The sequence below is a fragment of the Miscanthus floridulus genome, chromosome 4 (assembly GCF_019320115.1).
Source record: "Miscanthus floridulus cultivar M001 chromosome 4, ASM1932011v1, whole genome shotgun sequence".
In the NCBI taxonomy this organism is placed as follows: Eukaryota; Viridiplantae; Streptophyta; class Magnoliopsida; order Poales; family Poaceae; genus Miscanthus; species Miscanthus floridulus.
In genome coordinates, this window is record NC_089583.1 from 6,266,945 (window position 1) to 6,284,811 (window position 17,867).

The 17,867-nt window shown below is 47.5% G+C and overlaps 3 protein-coding genes and 1 pseudogene across 4 annotated transcripts; 3 read left to right on the forward strand and 1 right to left on the reverse strand.

Annotated features, from left to right (window-relative positions):
- Nucleotides 1-553: 553 nt before the first annotated feature.
- LOC136547967 (U-box domain-containing protein 8-like) lies at nucleotides 554-1,554 on the forward strand (annotated as a pseudogene).
- A 2,099-nt stretch (nucleotides 1,555-3,653) lies between these two features.
- On the forward strand, nucleotides 3,654-8,603 carry LOC136549354 (probable LRR receptor-like serine/threonine-protein kinase At2g16250). Its single transcript, XM_066540601.1, has 4 exons — nucleotides 3,654-5,673; nucleotides 6,844-6,972; nucleotides 7,637-7,659; nucleotides 7,822-8,603. Exons 1-4 carry the CDS (start codon nucleotides 4,079-4,081, stop codon nucleotides 8,421-8,423), a joined length of 2,349 nt encoding a protein of 782 aa, XP_066396698.1. The 5' UTR covers nucleotides 3,654-4,078; the 3' UTR covers nucleotides 8,424-8,603.
- A 178-nt stretch (nucleotides 8,604-8,781) lies between these two features.
- LOC136549355 (large ribosomal subunit protein uL5m-like) lies at nucleotides 8,782-11,466 on the forward strand. 2 transcript variants are annotated; one of them, XM_066540603.1, is made up of 3 exons: nucleotides 8,782-8,997; nucleotides 10,476-11,149; nucleotides 11,231-11,466. In XM_066540603.1, the coding sequence occupies exons 1-3, from the start codon at nucleotides 8,881-8,883 to the stop codon at nucleotides 11,232-11,234; spliced, it is 795 nt and encodes a 264-aa protein (XP_066396700.1). In that variant the 5' UTR covers nucleotides 8,782-8,880; the 3' UTR covers nucleotides 11,235-11,466. The 2 variants fall into 2 exon arrangements, with proteins under 2 accessions (XP_066396700.1, XP_066396699.1); XM_066540602.1 differs by having other exon boundaries at nucleotides 8,784-8,997; nucleotides 11,246-11,466.
- A 3,192-nt stretch (nucleotides 11,467-14,658) lies between these two features.
- On the reverse strand, nucleotides 14,659-16,394 carry LOC136547968 (BTB/POZ and MATH domain-containing protein 2-like). The gene is made up of 3 exons (XM_066539639.1): nucleotides 16,189-16,394; nucleotides 15,698-16,141; nucleotides 14,659-14,674 (listed from the first exon to the last, which is right to left on the reverse strand). The coding sequence occupies exons 1-3, from the start codon at nucleotides 16,392-16,394 to the stop codon at nucleotides 14,659-14,661; spliced, it is 666 nt and encodes a 221-aa protein (XP_066395736.1).
- Nucleotides 16,395-17,867: the final 1,473 nt, after the last annotated feature.

The window sequence follows — 17,867 nt, forward strand, 5'->3', positions numbered from 1 at the left end:
GTTGAAACAATTCAACTATATTAGTGTATGTATGTACCAAAGTCGTCGCGTCGTAATAAAAAATGCCTTGCGTTGTTTAGTATGGTTTGCGTTTGTTTTAAATACGAAGAAGTAATGAAAAAACATGTTTCTTTGGGTTTCAGCTTATAGACAAAAAAAAAAGGGACAATTGTCTGTTGGACATCTAAAGTGATCGTCTTTTGTTGGCGGATATCTACTTTGGAGCATTTTATCAGAAAGACACTCTGGTTCGGTGAAATTAGGCCACAGGACACCGCGGACCGGTTGCAGCCGGTTGAGGAGAGAGAATAGCGATGAAATGACATTCTTGCCCCTGCCGCTTTCTTCTTCCTCTCTCCCTTTCTCTTTTTTTTCTTCGGTTTCCTATTCCCGCCACCCTCTCTGCCTCCCACACCCGCCGGAGCAGGACGGGCCCGCGAAGCAGTCGTCGTCGTCTTCGGCTTCCTCCAGGACTAAGTCCCACACGCTTCCCATTCCGCTCATCCCCTTTTTCGCGTGAACGTGTCGGCGCCGCGGATCCTGCCGCTCAAGAATGGAGGCGTGGCCGGACGATTTTCTATGCCCCAGCACGCTGGAGGTCATGACAGACCCGTCATCCTCCCCTCTGGCCACACCTTCGAGTGTCGCATCATCCAGCAGTGGCTCGACGGGGGGCACCTCACCTGCCCCGTCACCAACCTCTCGCTGCCGCCCTACCCGCCTCTCATCCCCAACCACGCATAGCGCCACCTCATCGTCGCCGTCTCGCTTTCCGCGGCTGCTGCGGCGGCTCCCGTCCCTGTTGATGGAGGGGCGCACGCGAGGCAAGAAGCGGTGCCGGCGGCGCCGGCTCGGTCCGCGTCGCCGGTGCCGGCGCTACTCAGTCTGGCCAAGTCTGGCGCCGCCGGGCGGAGGGAGGTGCTGGAGTCCGGCAACGCGGCGGTGCTACTGCGGCACGTGGAGGCCGAGGACGAGGCGGCGACCCAGGTGCTCCTGCACCTCAACCTGGACAGCGACGACACGCGCGTGGGGCTCGTCGTGGACGGCGCCGTGGACGTGCTCTCCGTCGCGGTGTCTCGGCGCTGACGGGGATCCTCCACCGCGGCGGCACCAGACTTGGCCAGCCTCAGCAGCGGCGGGCTCGCGGCCATCCCGGCGCCGACGAGGCTCCTCCGCCGCGGCGGCCCGCGGTAGCGCCGTGAGTCCGCCATGGCGCTCTTCAAGCTCTGCAAGCTGCCAGAGAACCGCCACCGCGCGGTGCGCGAGGGCACAACGCTCGTGCTCGCGGACTTCGCCGCCGACGGCTCCGCGCGTGCCGTCGTGCGGGAGGCGGAGAGGGTGGCGGGAACCGGAAACAGAAAAAAGAGAAAAGGGAGAGAGGAAGAAGAAAGCGGCAGAGGCAAGAATATCATTTCACCGCTGGTCTCTCTCCTCAACCGGCTGCAACCGATCCGCGGTATCCTGTGGCCTAATTTCACCGAACTAGAGTGTCTTCTGGCAAAATGCTCCAAAGTGAGTGTCCATCAGCAAAGGACCGTCACTTTGGATGTCTAACAGACAATTATCCAAAAAAAAAAAAGTAGCTTCGATAGATTTTAGCTTCGCAAGCTATTTCCATGTGTGCACGTTTGGGTAGATAAGTCCTAATACTAAAAGCCCTATCAAAAAGAGCCTTAATACATATAAAAACCGCGTCAAAATTAATGTAGACAGCTATATACACTTGGCACACATTTCATGCTCTCTGGAATAATATATATCATAAAAGAACACGTCAAAATTAACATAGACAGCTATGTGTAAAAGGGATCTCTTCACACGGTAGTTTCTTGGGTTTTCCACAGTTGTCGTGTGATTACGCTACCTGCATGCAATTCCTCTTGAAAACGACCTTTGTTCATCTTTGCTTAACTTTATTTACAAACCTGGAAAATGACAGTTTTCGTTTCCTAGTAGTCGGCCGCATGTAACTTCTTTCTCTGGCTATTACTTTTGCTGTCTTTCTATACGTGAAGTAACAGTACCGTAAAGTACCAGAACAGCACACAAGCCTATACAGCTAAAGGAAGACTTTGTATTCATGGGTTGGAACACCTGGATATGTTTAACTTATGACCTGATGATATTTAAACTTGAGTTTGAGTGCCATCTAAGAACGTGCCAACAGGAAAAATATAAGAGCAAAATTCCATGTGTGTTGGTGTTACAAAAGAGAGCCATTTGGATCCCCTCTCTCTCTCTCTCTCTCTCTCTCTATGTGTTACCTGTTGGGTACTTTGGTGGTACTTGCTGGTTCTTGAAGGGAATTTTATTGAAATAAAACAAAACGTGGGGAATGAGGCCGAGGCGGCCATCACTTGTTTCTAGCTACATTCATTTTTAACATGGCATGACTTTCTTTGAACGAATTAGAAAATAATATAGCGTGCCCAAATGGCTTCGAGCACTAGTACAAAAAATATTTGTACTGGCGGTATTTTTCATATTTCTACTAACTTTACTGGCATCACTTAAGAATCGCCTGTGTAGATATTTACACTCCGATTTTCTTATGAAAGCCGCCATTATAAATCAATCCACGGTTTACAGGGCGTTCGGATGGTAGCCAGAACAGTGTTTTTTTTTTTTTTTTGATGATTTTGGATGATTGAATAGTATTCTATGAGAGAGAATAAGCTAAAACAAGCTGAAACAAGCTGGAACTATACCAGCCGAACGCCTTGTTAATTTCTATTGGCGCCTATACATTATAAACCGCTAGTGATTTTGTACCAGTGGAGCCGGACCGTACATACACTTTGTCACGTCCTTGTTGTACACCATAGACCGTTGAACCATTTGTTCCTCTCTCTATCTAGTTTCAATAAAAGCATTCCTATGACGTAATGTACATGTTTGTGTATATATATACACACACAGCTGTCGTTTGTCATTCTCATTCACACTTGGCTTCGGTTTGAAAGGAAAAAGACACTACTACTGGGCCACCTCTACCCATACGCGCAAAGTTAAAAAAAAAGGCTGCGTTTAGTTCGTGAATTTTGAAAATTTAGCTACGGCATTTTTGTTTTTATTTGACAATTATTGTTCAGTCATGGACTAATTAGGTTCAAAACGTTTGTCTCACAATTTCCAACCAAACTGAGTAATTAGTTTTTTTTTTCGTCTACATTTAATACTTCATGCATGTATCGCAAGATTCGATATGATGACTACTGTAACACTTTGGGAACTAAACAAGCACAAACAAACAGTCCACATTTCACGTGGATTTATCGCTGTGGAAGATGGGAACCATACCATATCTACACCGGTTAATACGAATAGATCAAGAGCCATACAGGAAGCAAGGGTACAAAACCACACACATGTTGCCCTATTCACTTGGCTGATAAGACTTACTGGAAATATTATTAACTGATTTATCGTGAGAGAAAAATAATATTCTTTCTCGTAAGAAGTACGGCTCCGCTGAACTTCCTCGGTGGCCCTACCAACAACCGGTAAAACCAGAGGGCCCCCCACGTCGTAAAACCGGCGGCACATGGGCCCCACATGGCAGCGGTGCCCCGTCGCGCTCGTGTCGTGTCCGGTCCCACCCCGACCGAGCCGCCGCCTCCGGTCTGCCTACGCGGCGCTGACACGCGGGCCCCGCACTCCCCTTCTGGACTTCCTCCGAAGCCGCGTCGTCTCGTCGACTCGCCGGCCGCCTGCCTCCCCACCGGTCACCAGTGCACGGCACGGCGCTGCGGGCACGGGCGCATTGACGCGCGGCCGCGCCGATGCCCGTGAGGCAAGGCGGGACCACGTGAAAAGCGGCCGCGACGGCTGGGCCGCGGGCCCCACCCCTCTCGCCACTTGTTTACTCGCCCTCCTCTGCCTCTCTCCCACCGCCTGCTTTGCTTTGCTTGCGTTGCCGCCCTTCCCCGTCGTGCTCTCGTGGGTTGGTCAACCCCCCCGCGCGCGTCACCGCCCCGCCCGCCCACACCACATGGCAGCGCCGCGGCCGTCGCCCGCGGCCTGCTAACAGCAACAGCAATAGCCGGTTGCCGCGGGGCGGTCCCGGCAGCCGCTGGCCATGGCGCTGCTGCTGCGATGGCTGCTCCTCCTGGCGGCAACGGCGGCCGTGGCGAATACGCAGCCGCTGGCGTCGCGGACGGACATGGCGGCGCTGTACAGCCTGCGCGCCTCGCTGGGGCTGCGCGCGCGGGACTGGCCGCTGAAGGTGGACCCCTGCGCGCGGTGGGCGGGCGTGGACTGCGCCGCGGGCCGCGTCGTGGGCGTCACCGTCGCGGGTCTCCGCCGCACCAATCTGGCCACCGCCCAGGCCCCGGGGCTCGCGCTCGAGGGGCTGCGCAACCTCACCGCACTCGCTCGCTTCAACGCCTCCGGGTTCGCTCTCCCGGGGGAGATCCCGAGCTGGTTCGGCGCCGGCCTGCCTGCGCCGCTCGCCGTGCTCGACCTCTCCTCCGCCGCCGTCAATGGCACGCTGCCGCCCGATCTCGGCGCCTCCGGTAACCTCACGGCCGTGCACCTGTCCGGGAACAGGCTCACGGGCAACATCCCGGCGCCGCTGCTCTCCGTCGCGGGACTCCGCGTGCTCGACCTCTCCCGCAACAACCTCACCGGAGCGCTGCACAACGTCTCCGTCTCCGTCTCCCTCGGCGTCGCCGGCGACACAGCCAACGCCTCCGTGTTTAACGTCTCCGGGAATTCTCTGTATGGTGTCGCCGCCGATGCCATTGGGGCGCTCAGGAGAAGGTTTCAGGTCGTCGACGTGTCCAGCAACTACTTGGATGGAGCTTGGAACGGGTCTGACACAAGATTGCTTGCCACGACGAATTGCTTCTTCGGTGTGCCGGGTCAGCGCAGCCGCGCGGATTGTGAGGAGTTTTACAGGAAGCAAGGCGTCCAGCTTGTTGATCCTCCAGCGCCCTCGCCTGCGCCTTTGCCAGAGCCATCGCCTTCACCCTCACCAGAGAAGAAGAAGAAGCAGAGGATCTCCGAAAATGTACTCATCGGAGTCCTTGTAGCCGCCGGAACACTGATGGCTCTGTTTTTTATTGCACTGCTGCTCTGTTTGGTGAAGAGGAGAAGCATAGGGACAACAGGAGGGAGGGGAGTGGAACTAAATGAGGAAGGGACGCGCTCTTCACGGAGGAGGGATAGCAGTGTCAGTCCGGTTATGTCATTGCCACCGGCTGTGTCTCCAGGTGCTGATGATGGACCCAAGAATGCACCTGCCATTTCTGATGAGTTCACCTATGAGCAGCTTGTCCTTGCCACTGGCGGTTTTGGCGACGACAAACTCATCAAACACGGGCATTCGGGGGACATCTACCATGGTGTGTTGGAGAATGGCTCCCATGTCATTGTTAAGAAGGTTGGTGCAAAGGGTGCCAACAAACATGCGAGTGAATTGGATTTCTATACGCGGTACTCGCACGAAAGGATTGTCCCGTTACTCGCGCATTTGAGCAATGATGATGAGGAATTCCTGGCTTACAAGTACATGCCAAAGGGGGACTTGACCAATGCATTGCACAAGAAACCTGTAGACACTGCAGATGGCTTGCCCTCCCTGGATTGGATAACTAGACTGAAGATTGCAACTGGCGTGGCTGAGGCTATGTGCTTCCTTCATGATGAATGTAGCCCACCCTTGGTTCACAGGTATGCACTTCCATGTGAATGTGATCCAGGCTTCTACTTGTTCCATTTGCTACTGTGATGATATGCTGTTGTTGCTTGGTGCACCTATCATTCAGAATTTTAGTCCTTGATGTCCTGGTTTTATTTAGTCTCGTCACTTAGATCATAGTTCAGAAAACCATGGAAGGACCACGTGCCTTCCTTTTCAGGGGGTGTTTAGTTCCCCCAATTTCCAGAATTTGGTACTATGCAAAAAGAAGATTCCCCGTCACATCAAACTTATGGTACATGCATGGAGTACTAAATGTTGACGAAATCAAAAACTAATTGCACAGTTTGGTTGTACTTTACGAGACGAACGTTTTGAGCCTAATTAATCAACGTTTGGACAATTATTACCAAACACAAACGGAATACTACAGTAGCTACTGTGGCTACAGTAACTCTGACGGCGCCGATTCCGCGCTGAACTAAACGAGGGCTCAGCAACTTGTTGGCGAATTAAGGTGCCAGTTACGCTGAAGACCACAAACGAGGTAATAATTATGTGAGAAGTATCTAATATGATGAGATCATTAATGATCTTTAGTACGGTCTCCACGTAGTCTTTTTTATGTATCACTTGCAGGGGCGAATAAAATGTCAGGCCTATAGATTGAATATGATCTCTCTCTATATATTGGCTACAGGCAACACAAGTGTAAAATATGCATTTTGGTATGATTAGCCATTTCGGTGTAATTGGTTTTGTTGGGAAAAGTATTTCAGTACTAGTTTGTATGTCTTGAAATCATTATGAAATTTTCCTGGATCGGCATGGAGTTTCCTTTTTATTAAAGTCCACAGCAAGTATACCATGGCATTAAGTCTCTATCACAGAACTGCATTTGCATTTGACAGTTTAACTTTGTGTTATGCGGATGTCATCAATCATTCAACGAATCTTTATTTAATGTACTTTGACATAAGTGGAGGTAGTCACTTTTTGTTCCTCCTAACTGTTCGGTTTGATTAATTATTTCTACCTTTATCACTTTGATTTGACTCGGCTATCCTGTCAGTAGGCGAGTTGAAATTTTCTTAGTTTACAATTACCTCCAATTTGACACATGGTGCTCATTGCCTGGATTTTCCTTTATGTCAATGTGGACATTTGATTTATTATGATCTCATGTCTTTATTGTTTTGTAGAGATATCCAATCAAGTAGTGTCCTTCTCGATGATAAATATGAAGTGCGACTTGGGAGTATGAGTGACATATGCATCCAGCAAAGTGGGGGAAGCCAGAATGTCTTCACTCGGATATTGAGATCGTCAAAGTAAGATTGCTAGTTGTTCCATCTGTCTTTTTTCCACATACTGCATCAAGAAGAACTATACTTAGTAAATATGTGATTTTGATGCTTTATATGTTAGGGCCTAAGGTGGTATTAAATCAGGCACTAAATAATTATACTCCTAAAAATGCAAGGCAAGACAAGTGACACCTTTGTCAATGAATCATGGAAAGTTCTACATATAATCTAGAAATAGTTCTCTTAACCTATCAGTATAGTATGTTTTTGTAGATTCAGCTATATGTACTACGAATTTATGATTGTGATCTGTTTGCCCTATACGTGCTGTTTTTGTTTTAAGTTCTGTAGTTAAATTTTACGTCAGCATATTTATACTTCAGATTGAATTCTGGAGGCATCTGAGCATGCATTTCTATCCCCAGTTAAGGACACACCTATATAGATTTAGTGATATTGCGGTGAATTTTAGTTTCTTTAGCTGTGGTTTGCTGATTATAGGTAACAACCTAATTTTCTGGCACCTATTGGTTTCTTTGTGGTGGTTGGTACTTATTAGTTCACTGCCTTCTGATTTTATTGTGTTTATAGTTGAGCAAACTCCAACCTTTTGTATGTCTGAAACCATTTTTTTGTTTTCCTCTGAAGTTGGTGACTGACGTTGGTATCTTACGCTTTCTTGTGGCAGGTCTCTCGACAAGCACACATCAGGTGCGTAAATCTTCCACATATGCTGCTGCAGTACCTTTAAGAATCCATGTTCAACTGAATCAACATTTCTGTTATAATAATAATAATAATATTGGGGAAATTTTTGTTCACGGATAGAAGTTCTAAATTTTTTTCTCCTTTATGACCTTTGCTAAATGACAGGTCCACCGGCCACTTGTTCCTACGACGTGCTCTGCTTCGGCAAGGTGCTGCTGGAGCTGGTGACCGGCAACATCGGCATCAGTGGTTCAAACGACGCGGCCTCGGAGGAATGGCTGTCGAACACGCTGAACCACATCAACAGCGGCGACCGGGCGAGCATCGCCGGCATCATAGACGCGCTGCTCCTGGTGGACGAGGACCACCTGGAGGAGGTGTGGGCGGTGGCCATCATCGCCAAGACGTGCCTGAGCGCCAAGCCATCACGTCGGCCCACGGCGCGCTACGTGCTGCGCGCCCTGGAGAGCCCCCTGCACGTGGTGCGCCAGGGCTCGTCCCGGTCCAGCTCCGCGCGGCAGCAGCTGCGGAGCTCGTCGTCCCGCAGCTCGTGGCAGTCCGTGTTCCAGGGGAACCACCGGGTGCAGAGCCTGGACGCCGCGGCGGCGGCGACATCGGCGTCGGCGTCGGCGCTGGACCGGCGGCACTCGCTGCGGTCGCACGGTAGCGGAGGCGAGGCGTCGTTATCGTTCAAGAGAGCTGTGCCGACGGACGCCGCGCCGGAGCCGGCGGCGGCTGTGCTCGACGAGGACGACGTTGTTGTGTAGTGGAGGAGGACATTCCCCGGTTCTTTAGCTTCTTTTACGAGAAGGGCGGCATTCTTGATTCTTTTCCCCACGCGTGATATCACGTGGTCGCTTGTGTGTGTATAATTTGTTCCTGATGCGTTCATACGTGTTCCAACATGACAAAAAGAAAAATTGTGCATAAAGAGCATGTTTGAATAACTTTTGAGTGAATTTTGAACTTCATTTTCAGCATGTCTTCCCTGATTTTCAAAGCGGAGAAACAAGGACAATTGGGCTGCTTTCAGAAAAAAACAAATTGGGCCGCAGAACGCCAACGAATGGCAGCCCGTCCTAAAAAAAATAAATGCAACTGGGCCATTGTAGCACAGATGGCGGCCTGGTATGGCCCAAAGTTGGTTCACAACATAGGGGCCGCCCGGACGGAAGGTCCACGGCCCACGGGGGAGAAGCGCGAAGCAGCGGCGGCGGCGGAGGCATGGCGGCGCGAAACCTCATGCGGCGTGCGGCGGCGTACGGCCACCGCTTCACCGTCCCCGTTCCCTCAGGCGCCCTTGCTGGTTCAGGAAGCCGGAGCATCGGCGTCGCCGCTCAGGTATGTCCATTCCCCTCCAAACCCCTACCGCTCGGTTTCCTGTGCTAACGCGAATCAAGCAAGCCCTGCTGACTTCCCCCGCCGCTGTCTTCTCCACCGTCGCTCTCCTCTCCGCCGGGTCCCCATCTCCTCCCTTCACCGCCCCAGAACCCCTCTCGCCGGCGTTGCTGCGGCGGGGGTCTCCATGGCATCGGTACCCCCGATCCGCCTCACTCCATTCTACCGATCCATTTCCCCTTTTCCCGAAAATTTCCGCCCTTCTTTTTGAGACCCGAAACCTACCGAATTTTGGAGTAATTTGGTTTGTACTCTGTAGTGATGTAATGGGATGATTTAAAGGTAATTTCATTTGTAGTGATGCCGTGGGATGGTGTAGTTCCGAGAATGGGCGATTGAGTTTGTTTGTTCATGGGATGTGGGCACCTCGGCTAGGCTGATGCAACAAAGCGAATTCATTGTCTTTTGCAACAAATCAGAAGCTCAGATGATGAAATGAACATTGTTAACAACTGGACATGAACAGGTTGCCCACTTACCAAGTAATTACTAGTACTGTTTTGTTAGGTTCCTCATTTGTTTGTCGGCATGGTTTTAGTGTACTCTGCTAATTAAATGTGTGTGAAGGGGAAATTAAATGTAGTTATCTTGATCTGAGTAATTTGATTCTATCTGGATCTGAGCTTGAACACCAGGCTGCATTGCATCCTCGCTGTTGCAACTAGCATAGGGGCATGGGTCGTCTGCTCTTAGTTGAACACTTCCTGAAGGTTGAAGGGTGAAGTTGGGATTTTAAAATTCGCTGCCAGTTTAAGCGCACGGTTTTATTTAGCCGTCTCATTATCTACCATGATTACATATTGTTTTGTACTATATATATATATATATATACACTTGCTGCATTGGTGCATCCTGAAAATGCAGTATCCCCATATGTATAGGTGAGACAGAGCGGGGGGTGCTAGAGAATTAATGCTTGATCCTTTCGTGCATCTCTTTAAAACAAGTTACTGTACACATGATTATAGATTTCTTAAAGCCTTAGATGAATCAAATCAGACAGCCTATATCTCTCAATTAGCCCAAACTTAGTTTGCGTCGCTGGTTGAATGAGGAACACCAAATGACCTCACAAATACACCAATTTAGAATATAGAATAGAGGTGTCTTGCATTGCAAATATCACTAAATTGAACAATGGTAAAACAACCTCTTTTACTGCACGCTGTTATTAACTGTATGACCCCCCTGAGGAGGAGCGTCCAATGATCGAGCCGACCTTTTCCAGTCATACAGATTGGAAAAACACATTAAGATTGAGATGTTTTCTTTCTCCAAACGGCTCAGATTGGACAAATCTGCAATTTCCTTTTTCCTTTTGGTTCTATCACCCTACATATAATTCAAAAATTTCCTTGATTTTTTCTGCACATATAAGGTGGAAATGCTTTCTCTGAACTAATTACAGAGTTTACACGCAGGGCCTTCGTCATTATGCAGCCCCATCCAGTGTGGAGCAAGCAGTGGGAAACTTGGAACTGCATGCACCCAAGGCAAACCGTCGGTCAAATATCCCAAAGAAAAATGGAACAGCCATGATGCTCCCACTCCATTTCCATTATGAAGATGTACTACGTCAGGATCTGTTGCTCAAACAGAATCATGCCAATGTCATGCAAGTTCCAGGGTTGTTTGAGATCAAACTAGCACCAAAAGTAGGCTCCGATCTCAAGATCCCAATTGGAAAAATGGCTATGGAGGTTTTGAGTGGTCAGAGATTCAAAGAGGCAAAAAGTGACCCTTTTGCTAAAGCAAGAAAGTCTTCTCGAACCAATCCATTTATCGGGGCTGACAAGGACAGTAGCACCGCCTTTGCGCAACCGACTGTTCTCCGAGGACATGCAATGTACAACTTTTTGGTGAGGATGCTGACAGTGATGTCCATGTTAGATTCCCGGGCTGAAATTCGGGAAAACACTATAAAGTTCTTCATGGAAACAGAGTTCTGTGAGTTCTCTCCAGAATTGGAAGACCATTTCGAGATCTTTGAGCACATCCGAGGTTTCAATGTGACTATCGTTACTTCAGCCGATACAAAGGATGAGACCTCACTACTGTGGAGTGGCTTCATGCTTAATGATGAGGGAGAGACTAAGTAAGGCAGCACTGCTGATCTTTGTTTCTGCTTGATCTCCCTGATATTGTACTTGCTGCCCTGCTTGAACTGAACCTTCAGTTGACTGTTTGGCAGGGGCTGAAGGCTGTTGATGCTGTCAAAATGATATTGGAGTTTTGGTGGTTCATGCTCAAGGAGTGCAATGCAGCATCCTTCTGTTTTGTAGACTGAATGAGATTACATGACTGTTTTTCATAGCGATGTGTGGAGCTCATGTTTGATAACTACATCTAGTACTATATATGAACACAATAATCTAGGCTCTAATAAGCATGGCTTTGCTTATTTCTGTGGTATCTGCTGTAGTAACATGGAATGCTAGTTTCTGTTTCCCTAAACCATTGCAAAAGAGGGCAATGAAACGGAGTTCCTCATCTTTACTAGTCCTGTGAACTTGATCTATTGATCTGAGGTCATAAGTTCCATTTTGTTAGTCGATCTCTGGCTTCTGTAGCAACTTGGAAAGCTTGCATGGTTTTACCTTCTCGAGGACATTGTAAGAGGGCATATATGCCTGTGATGTGTGATCCTGATCATTTTTCTCTCACCTGATGTCACATTGAATCTCTTTTGTTATTTTTATATTATGCTATATATATGAAGCGTATGGGCCGGTGTTCCAACATGTAGAAATTATTGAACAAATATTTATAAAACCTTTTTTTGACTGTTTTGAGGTGCTTTGAAAACCCTTTTGTTTCATAGGTGTTTTGTCTGTTACATACGCAGATTAGAGATTACGGCCCAAAACAATCGGGTCTTGTCTTCCATGACAAGTTGACAACTCATCATCCTTACGATTACAGCCCAAAACAATCGGGTCTCGTCTTTCATGACAAGTTGACAACCCGCCATCCTTATGATTACAGCCCAAAACAATCGGGTCTCGTCTTCCATGATAAGTTGACACTGCTATTGGATTTAACAAAGGTTTGATTATTCATTTACATATAATAATAAAAATTGAACACTTTACTTTGGTCTATTAATTAATCATGCAATATTTTGATAATAAAACCTGTTTATGACAAATATCAATACTATTTTCTATAAATCTAATTAAATCTAAATAAATTTTGACTTAGTCAAAACCTAGGTTACATTATTCTTCATGGAACAGAAGTACGAAGGAGACTCAAAATTGAACGTTCAAATCTTAGTAGTTAGTGCTCTATGTTGAGCAATATAACTTAGTCGAAACATCATTATGTTTCATAAAAAATAAAGAATCATTCATATATGCAAGTATTATACGGGGCAACCTATGGGATGAGGTTTTAGGTACCTTTGCAGGAGGGAGGAAGAATGAGGTGTCGTGCATTGTTGAAAAAAAAACTTTGGATATCTTCGCGCTTCACATGATTGGAGGTTTAGCAAGTTTATGACTATCCCAATTTAGCATTTATTATGTTTTTAATAACATATATAAATATATAAGTTTGGTCAAATTATGAATTGTTTGTCTTGGTATGATATTGGAATCCTATATCTATATCTATATCTATATCTATATCTATATCTATATCTATATCTATACCTAATAATAAAGAGGTAGAATTTTCGCTGTTTTTTTTGTATCCATTTTTTATGGCCTCCTCTAACTAACTACGTGAATGTCAAAACTATTTCTGTTCGTCTCTCTACAACTGTCTCCTGTTTTATATACACTAGCAAAAGTGCCGGTGCGTTGCAACGGGAGAAAAAAATACTGTCAGATATTTATGGGAAACAAAGACATGAATACTATATAGTTATTTATGTTTTATTACCCTTTCTATAAAATTTAATAATTTTTATTTTATGATGTCAAGAAACATATAATACTAAGTTGATAGTGGCAATAATATGTAAATGTCATATATTAAACCTATATCGAATTAAAATACCATATTTATAGATTGTATTGGTCTGTTAAAGTGCTCAATATTTGAGTTGATGGTTTGATTAGCTAGACTATTGGCTGATCCAAGTTTTAAAAGAATAGATTTTGTTTCTAATAAAAACTAACCATCAATGTGCTTCTATGGGAGGTCCTTGCGCATCCATGTGCTCCGCCATGGTCAAAGTGCTTAGCGCGCGCCGCTTGCCCGTTGCCCGATCAAGCAGCGCTTAGATGTCGCGGAGGAATGGAGAAGTTGAAGCCGTTGGTCTGCCCTACCCCTATCTCTCCCGTGTCGACGTTGGCAATCGCGATGGGGGTCCTCGAACAGGTCCTAGAGACGGCGAAGGCATGGCGACTTTGTCCTTGCCAAAGAGCATGACGGGTTGTCAGCACGCACAGGCACCAGATGACCTCCTCCCTCGAGAGAGATTCCTCGGAGCAGCGCTCTGTCCGCGATGCGCCGACGTCAGCGGCGTTGTGCTTCTTCGACGCCGCGGGCGAGGCCACCTCGACCACGCCTAGATCGTGGCTTGCCTTGTCGTCCTACGCGTTCCTAAGGAGTATGCACGGGTGTTCTATAAAGGCCGGTATCTTTTATGGGTTTCTATATATAGTATTTTATCAACTGGGAGAAACACAATCGAGAGGTTTTGACGCAACGTGATCGAGTTGGTTCGTATACGACGCGTGGTGTCTTAGTTTCCAAAACAAACACAAAAGGAATCTGTTCGGAACATTTTGTATTTGGGTAAAGTTGGACGAAAATTTAGGGTGGCAAGAAATTTTGCCTCTTTAATATTAAGGTATAGATAATAACATATGTAGTAGCTTTCTTGAGGTAACCTGGATAGGTAAGTCCTAGGTAATTAGTGTAAGAATCCTAATCATAACATACTCTCTGTACAGAACGAAGCACTTCTTTAAACCGTCTTTTTTCTTCGTAATTCATAATACAATACATTGAAATTATTGAACAAATATTTATAAAACCTTTTTTTGACTTTTGAGGTGATTTGAAAACCCTTTGCTTCATAGGTGTTTTGTCTGTTAGAGTATCTCCAAGAGTTTGCTATCTCAACTTGGCTTCCATATAATTTTGGCAAAACAAGAAAAAATAGCCTCCAACAGTTTGGCAAAACAACTTGGCATCAATAGCAACTTGACAAATCTTTCCTCCGCGCGCGCAAATATACGCGCGCGTATACGGCTTTGCATCCGGGGCTCTTCGTTTCTTAGCGGGACTCTTCGTTCGCTTAGCGGGGCTCTTCGTTTGCTTAGCGGGCCTCTTCGTTTTGTTAACGGGTTTTTTATTTTACCAAGTCAAAAATGCCAAACTCTTGGAGATGGATTGTTTTTTTTACTTGGCATATAATTTTAGGAGTTGGCAAATCACAAGATTTGCCAAGTAAAATTTAACAAACTCTTAGAGATGCTCTTAGTAGATTAGAGATTATGGCCCAAAACAATCGGGTCTCGTCTTCCATAACAAGTTGACAACCCAGCATCCTTACGATTACTGCCCAAAACAATCGGGTCTCATCGTCCATGATAAGTTGACAACCCATCATCCTTACTATTATGGCCCAAAACAATCGGGTCTCGTCTTTCATGACAAGTTGACACTGTTATTGGATTTAACAAAGGTTTATTTATTCATTTACATATAATAATAAAAATAGAACACTTTACTTTGGTCTATTAGATTAATCATGCAATATTTTGATAATAAACCTATTTATAAAAAATATCAATACTATTTTATATAAATCTAAATAATTTTTGACTTATTCGAAACATAGGTTACATTATTCTTTATGGAACAGAAATAGCACATGAAGGTGACTTTAAATTGAACATTTAATTATTTGGACTTAGGCAGTCTCAGTGAATAGTTTAATGACTTGTTTTCAAGATTGCCATGTTATATATAATGAAATGAAACTTGGATGAAATACCCTCCCTTAATGCAAAGTTTCATTCTATAGTTTTATAGACATTTAATTTCATGACTCATAAAGAGTTGGTAATCATGCCAAGAGAGTTTTATCTAAAACTCACGTCTTCTCTCTCTTCTTAACTACAATGTCATATCATAAAAAATGCTTAGGTTGGCACCTATTTAGTACAAATAAAACTCACACTAAGACTGGCCTTAGTGCTCTAGGTTGAGCAATATAACTTAGTCAAAACATCATTATGTTTTATAAAAAATAAAAAATCATTCATATATGCAAGTATTATACGGGGCAACATATATATGGGATGAGGTTTTAGGTACCTTTGCAAGAGGGAGGAAGAATGAGGTCTTCTGCATTAGTTGCCGTGCATTGTTGAAAAAAACTTTGGATATCTTCACGCTTCACATGATTGGAGGTTTAGCAAGTTTATGTCTTTCCCATTTTAGCATTTATTATGTTTTTAATAATATATATAAATATAATAAGTTTGGTCAAATTCTGAATGGTGTGTCTTGGTATGATGTTGGAATCCTATTTTTTTTGAAGAATGGAGTTAGAAAAAAAAATGTTTTATAAGTGCATCTATAAGCTTTATATCAGAATTTGATCACCACATCATCTATCTTTATTTTTGTTCAACCCCCCCCCCCCCCCCCCCCCCCCCCCCCCCCCCCCCCCCACCCACACATTCCCGAGGGCAAGATGCAGGCCAAGATGAAGGCCAAAGCTAGGAAGAAGAAAGATAAGGCATCTGCGCTGTCCATCCGAGGACGACGGCTCGGCGTCGCCTCCTTGGCCTCCAAAATCTTGACGAGTTCCTTCACAGCAGAGGGGCAGCTCCTCGTCAGATGCTTGACGTCGTCGGTCGCCATGACCGCCCTGGCGGTCGCCCCAGACGACGAGGTGAACTCGAGGCACTTGTTCTTGAGCTTCCAGCACTGGTGGCGCTCCGCCAGCGCCAGCATCGGCAGCACCGTGTCCACGCCGACGACGTTGTGCCTGCACAGTTCGCTCTCGATGAACGACTTGAGGCCCCGGTGGCCGTACCGGTCCGCGGCCACGAGCAGGTCCTGGGCCAGCACGGCCGCGGCCGCCTCTTCTTCCTCCCGCCTTGCGCCGCCGCGGCCGCCTCTGCAGGCAGCGAGTCGGTGTACACGTAGTGCAGCAGGGCCTCGAACGTGTCCGGGTGCATGTCGCAGATGCGCACGTAGCCCGTGGCTTCCTCCTTGGCCGCGCCGAACAAGTCCGCCTGGAACACCGGCGACCGGGCGGCGAGTACCAGCTTGTGCGCGGCGAACACCTTGCCGCCCACCTCGAACTCCACGTCCGCGACGTCGTCCTTCCTCTCCAGGAGGCGGGCAAGGTCCGCAGGCAGGCCGGACATGGACCACAGCGGCCGCAGTGCCCTTACGGGCTTGCGGCCGGCGGCAGTGCCCTTACGGGCTTGCGGCCGTCGGCAGTGTCGGTGGCGGCGACCTCCTGCTGCTCTGTGGCGGCGGCGTTGCCCCCCGGACTGGTGGCTTCATCGTCGCCGTCGGGGCTGGAGTCTTCGTTGTCGACGCCGACATGGCAGAACGAAGCGTTCTCTGGAGCGGCGGGCGTGTTGCGCGATCGATCAGAGCGCATCTGCCACTCTGCCTACGGCGGCCACGAACGGGGCCGATGGTGGAGATGGCGGACTGGTGGCTTGTTGTTTGGATGCGCATGTATTCATCTCAATCTATATATGTTGAAGTGAATTAGAGTGAAATTAAATTAAGTTTCATTCTAATTCACTCCAACACATATGGATTGAAGTAGATACATATGCATCCAAACAAGACGTAAAATGGAGAGGTGGCAGGAGGGATTTGTTTCCGCGGGAATGCAAGTCGTGCCCAGCACGGCCCAACTTTAGAAGCACTACCACAATCCTGAACTACCTTGATTAAGTGCCTTGTTTAGCGTTGATTAGCGTTGCCTTGTTTAGGCCTTGATTAGCGTTCCATATTTACAAATTCGATCATATGGGCCTCGGCTCCTTCCTATGTCCAACTGAACAATGTTTCCATGAGTCAGATGGATACGGTGATATACATGTACTTTTTTTTTTGTGAACAGCTAATATACATGTACTTGTCACCTACGATTAATTCAACACGAATCCTATCGTCTATCGTGGTATCAATTTGGTTCATTCTATCCTACAGCTTCCGCAAATCTTAGCTACACCGCCGCCCATGGCTGACGACGCCGCGCGCCGCGAACTGCAGCGCCCGGTCGCCGCGTTCACCCCGGAGGAGCGCCAGGAGGCTACTCGCCAAGAGGCCGCGCGTCTCGAAGCGGAGCGCCATGAATCCGCGCGCCTGGAAGCCGAACAGCCGAACAGCGCGATGCAGACGCGCCCCTGGTGCTCGCCGGCGAAGTTGCAGCAGCCACCGCTGCTTTTCATGCCTAAGCTGCTGCCATCCTCAACATCAAGGCTCTTGTGCCCGTCGTCCTCGACCTCTCACGTCACCGCACTTCAACCGCTGGCGTGGCCTCTTCCTCAACACTCTCGAGCGGTATAAGCTCGCTGACCACGTGCTTTCTGACGATGACCGCTCTGCCGACGTCTCGTGGAAGCGCATGGACTGCAGCGTCCTCTCGTGGCTCTATGGCACGATCACCCCTGAACTCCTGGAGGTGGTGATGAACCGCAAGGATGGTCCGCCCACAGCTCGCGTCGTCTGGCTCGGATTGGAGCAGCAGTTCATCGGGAACAAGGAGATTCGCTCACTCCATCTCGACGCCAAGTTCCCCACGTTCGTCCAGGGTGACCTGTCCATCGACGACTACTGCCGCCATCTCAAGGCCATGGCTGATCAGCTTGCTGTAC

Bases quoted from the DNA above. Each gene is read 5' to 3' on its own strand.
- LOC136549354 (XM_066540601.1), top strand. From the start codon at position 4,079: ATGGCGCTGCTGCTGCGATGGCTGCTCCTCCTGGCGGCAACGGCGGCC. The intron at 5,674-6,843 runs GTATGCACTTCC...ATTGTTTTGTAG, and splicing joins AGCCCACCCTTGGTTCACAG to AGATATCCAATCAAGTAGTG. The intron at 7,660-7,821 runs GTGCGTAAATCT...GCTAAATGACAG, and splicing joins TCTCGACAAGCACACATCAG to GTCCACCGGCCACTTGTTCC.
- LOC136549355 (XM_066540602.1), top strand. From the start codon at position 8,881: ATGGCGGCGCGAAACCTCATGCGGCGTGCGGCGGCGTACGGCCACCGC. The intron at 8,998-10,475 runs GTATGTCCATTC...GTTTACACGCAG, and splicing joins GCATCGGCGTCGCCGCTCAG to GGCCTTCGTCATTATGCAGC.
- LOC136547968 (XM_066539639.1), bottom strand. From the start codon at position 16,394: ATGTCCGGCCTGCCTGCGGACCTTGCCCGCCTCCTGGAGAGGAAGGAC. The intron at 16,142-16,188 runs GTTCGAGGCCCT...CGCTGCCTGCAG, and splicing joins TGCGACATGCACCCGGACAC to AGGCGGCCGCGGCGGCGCAA.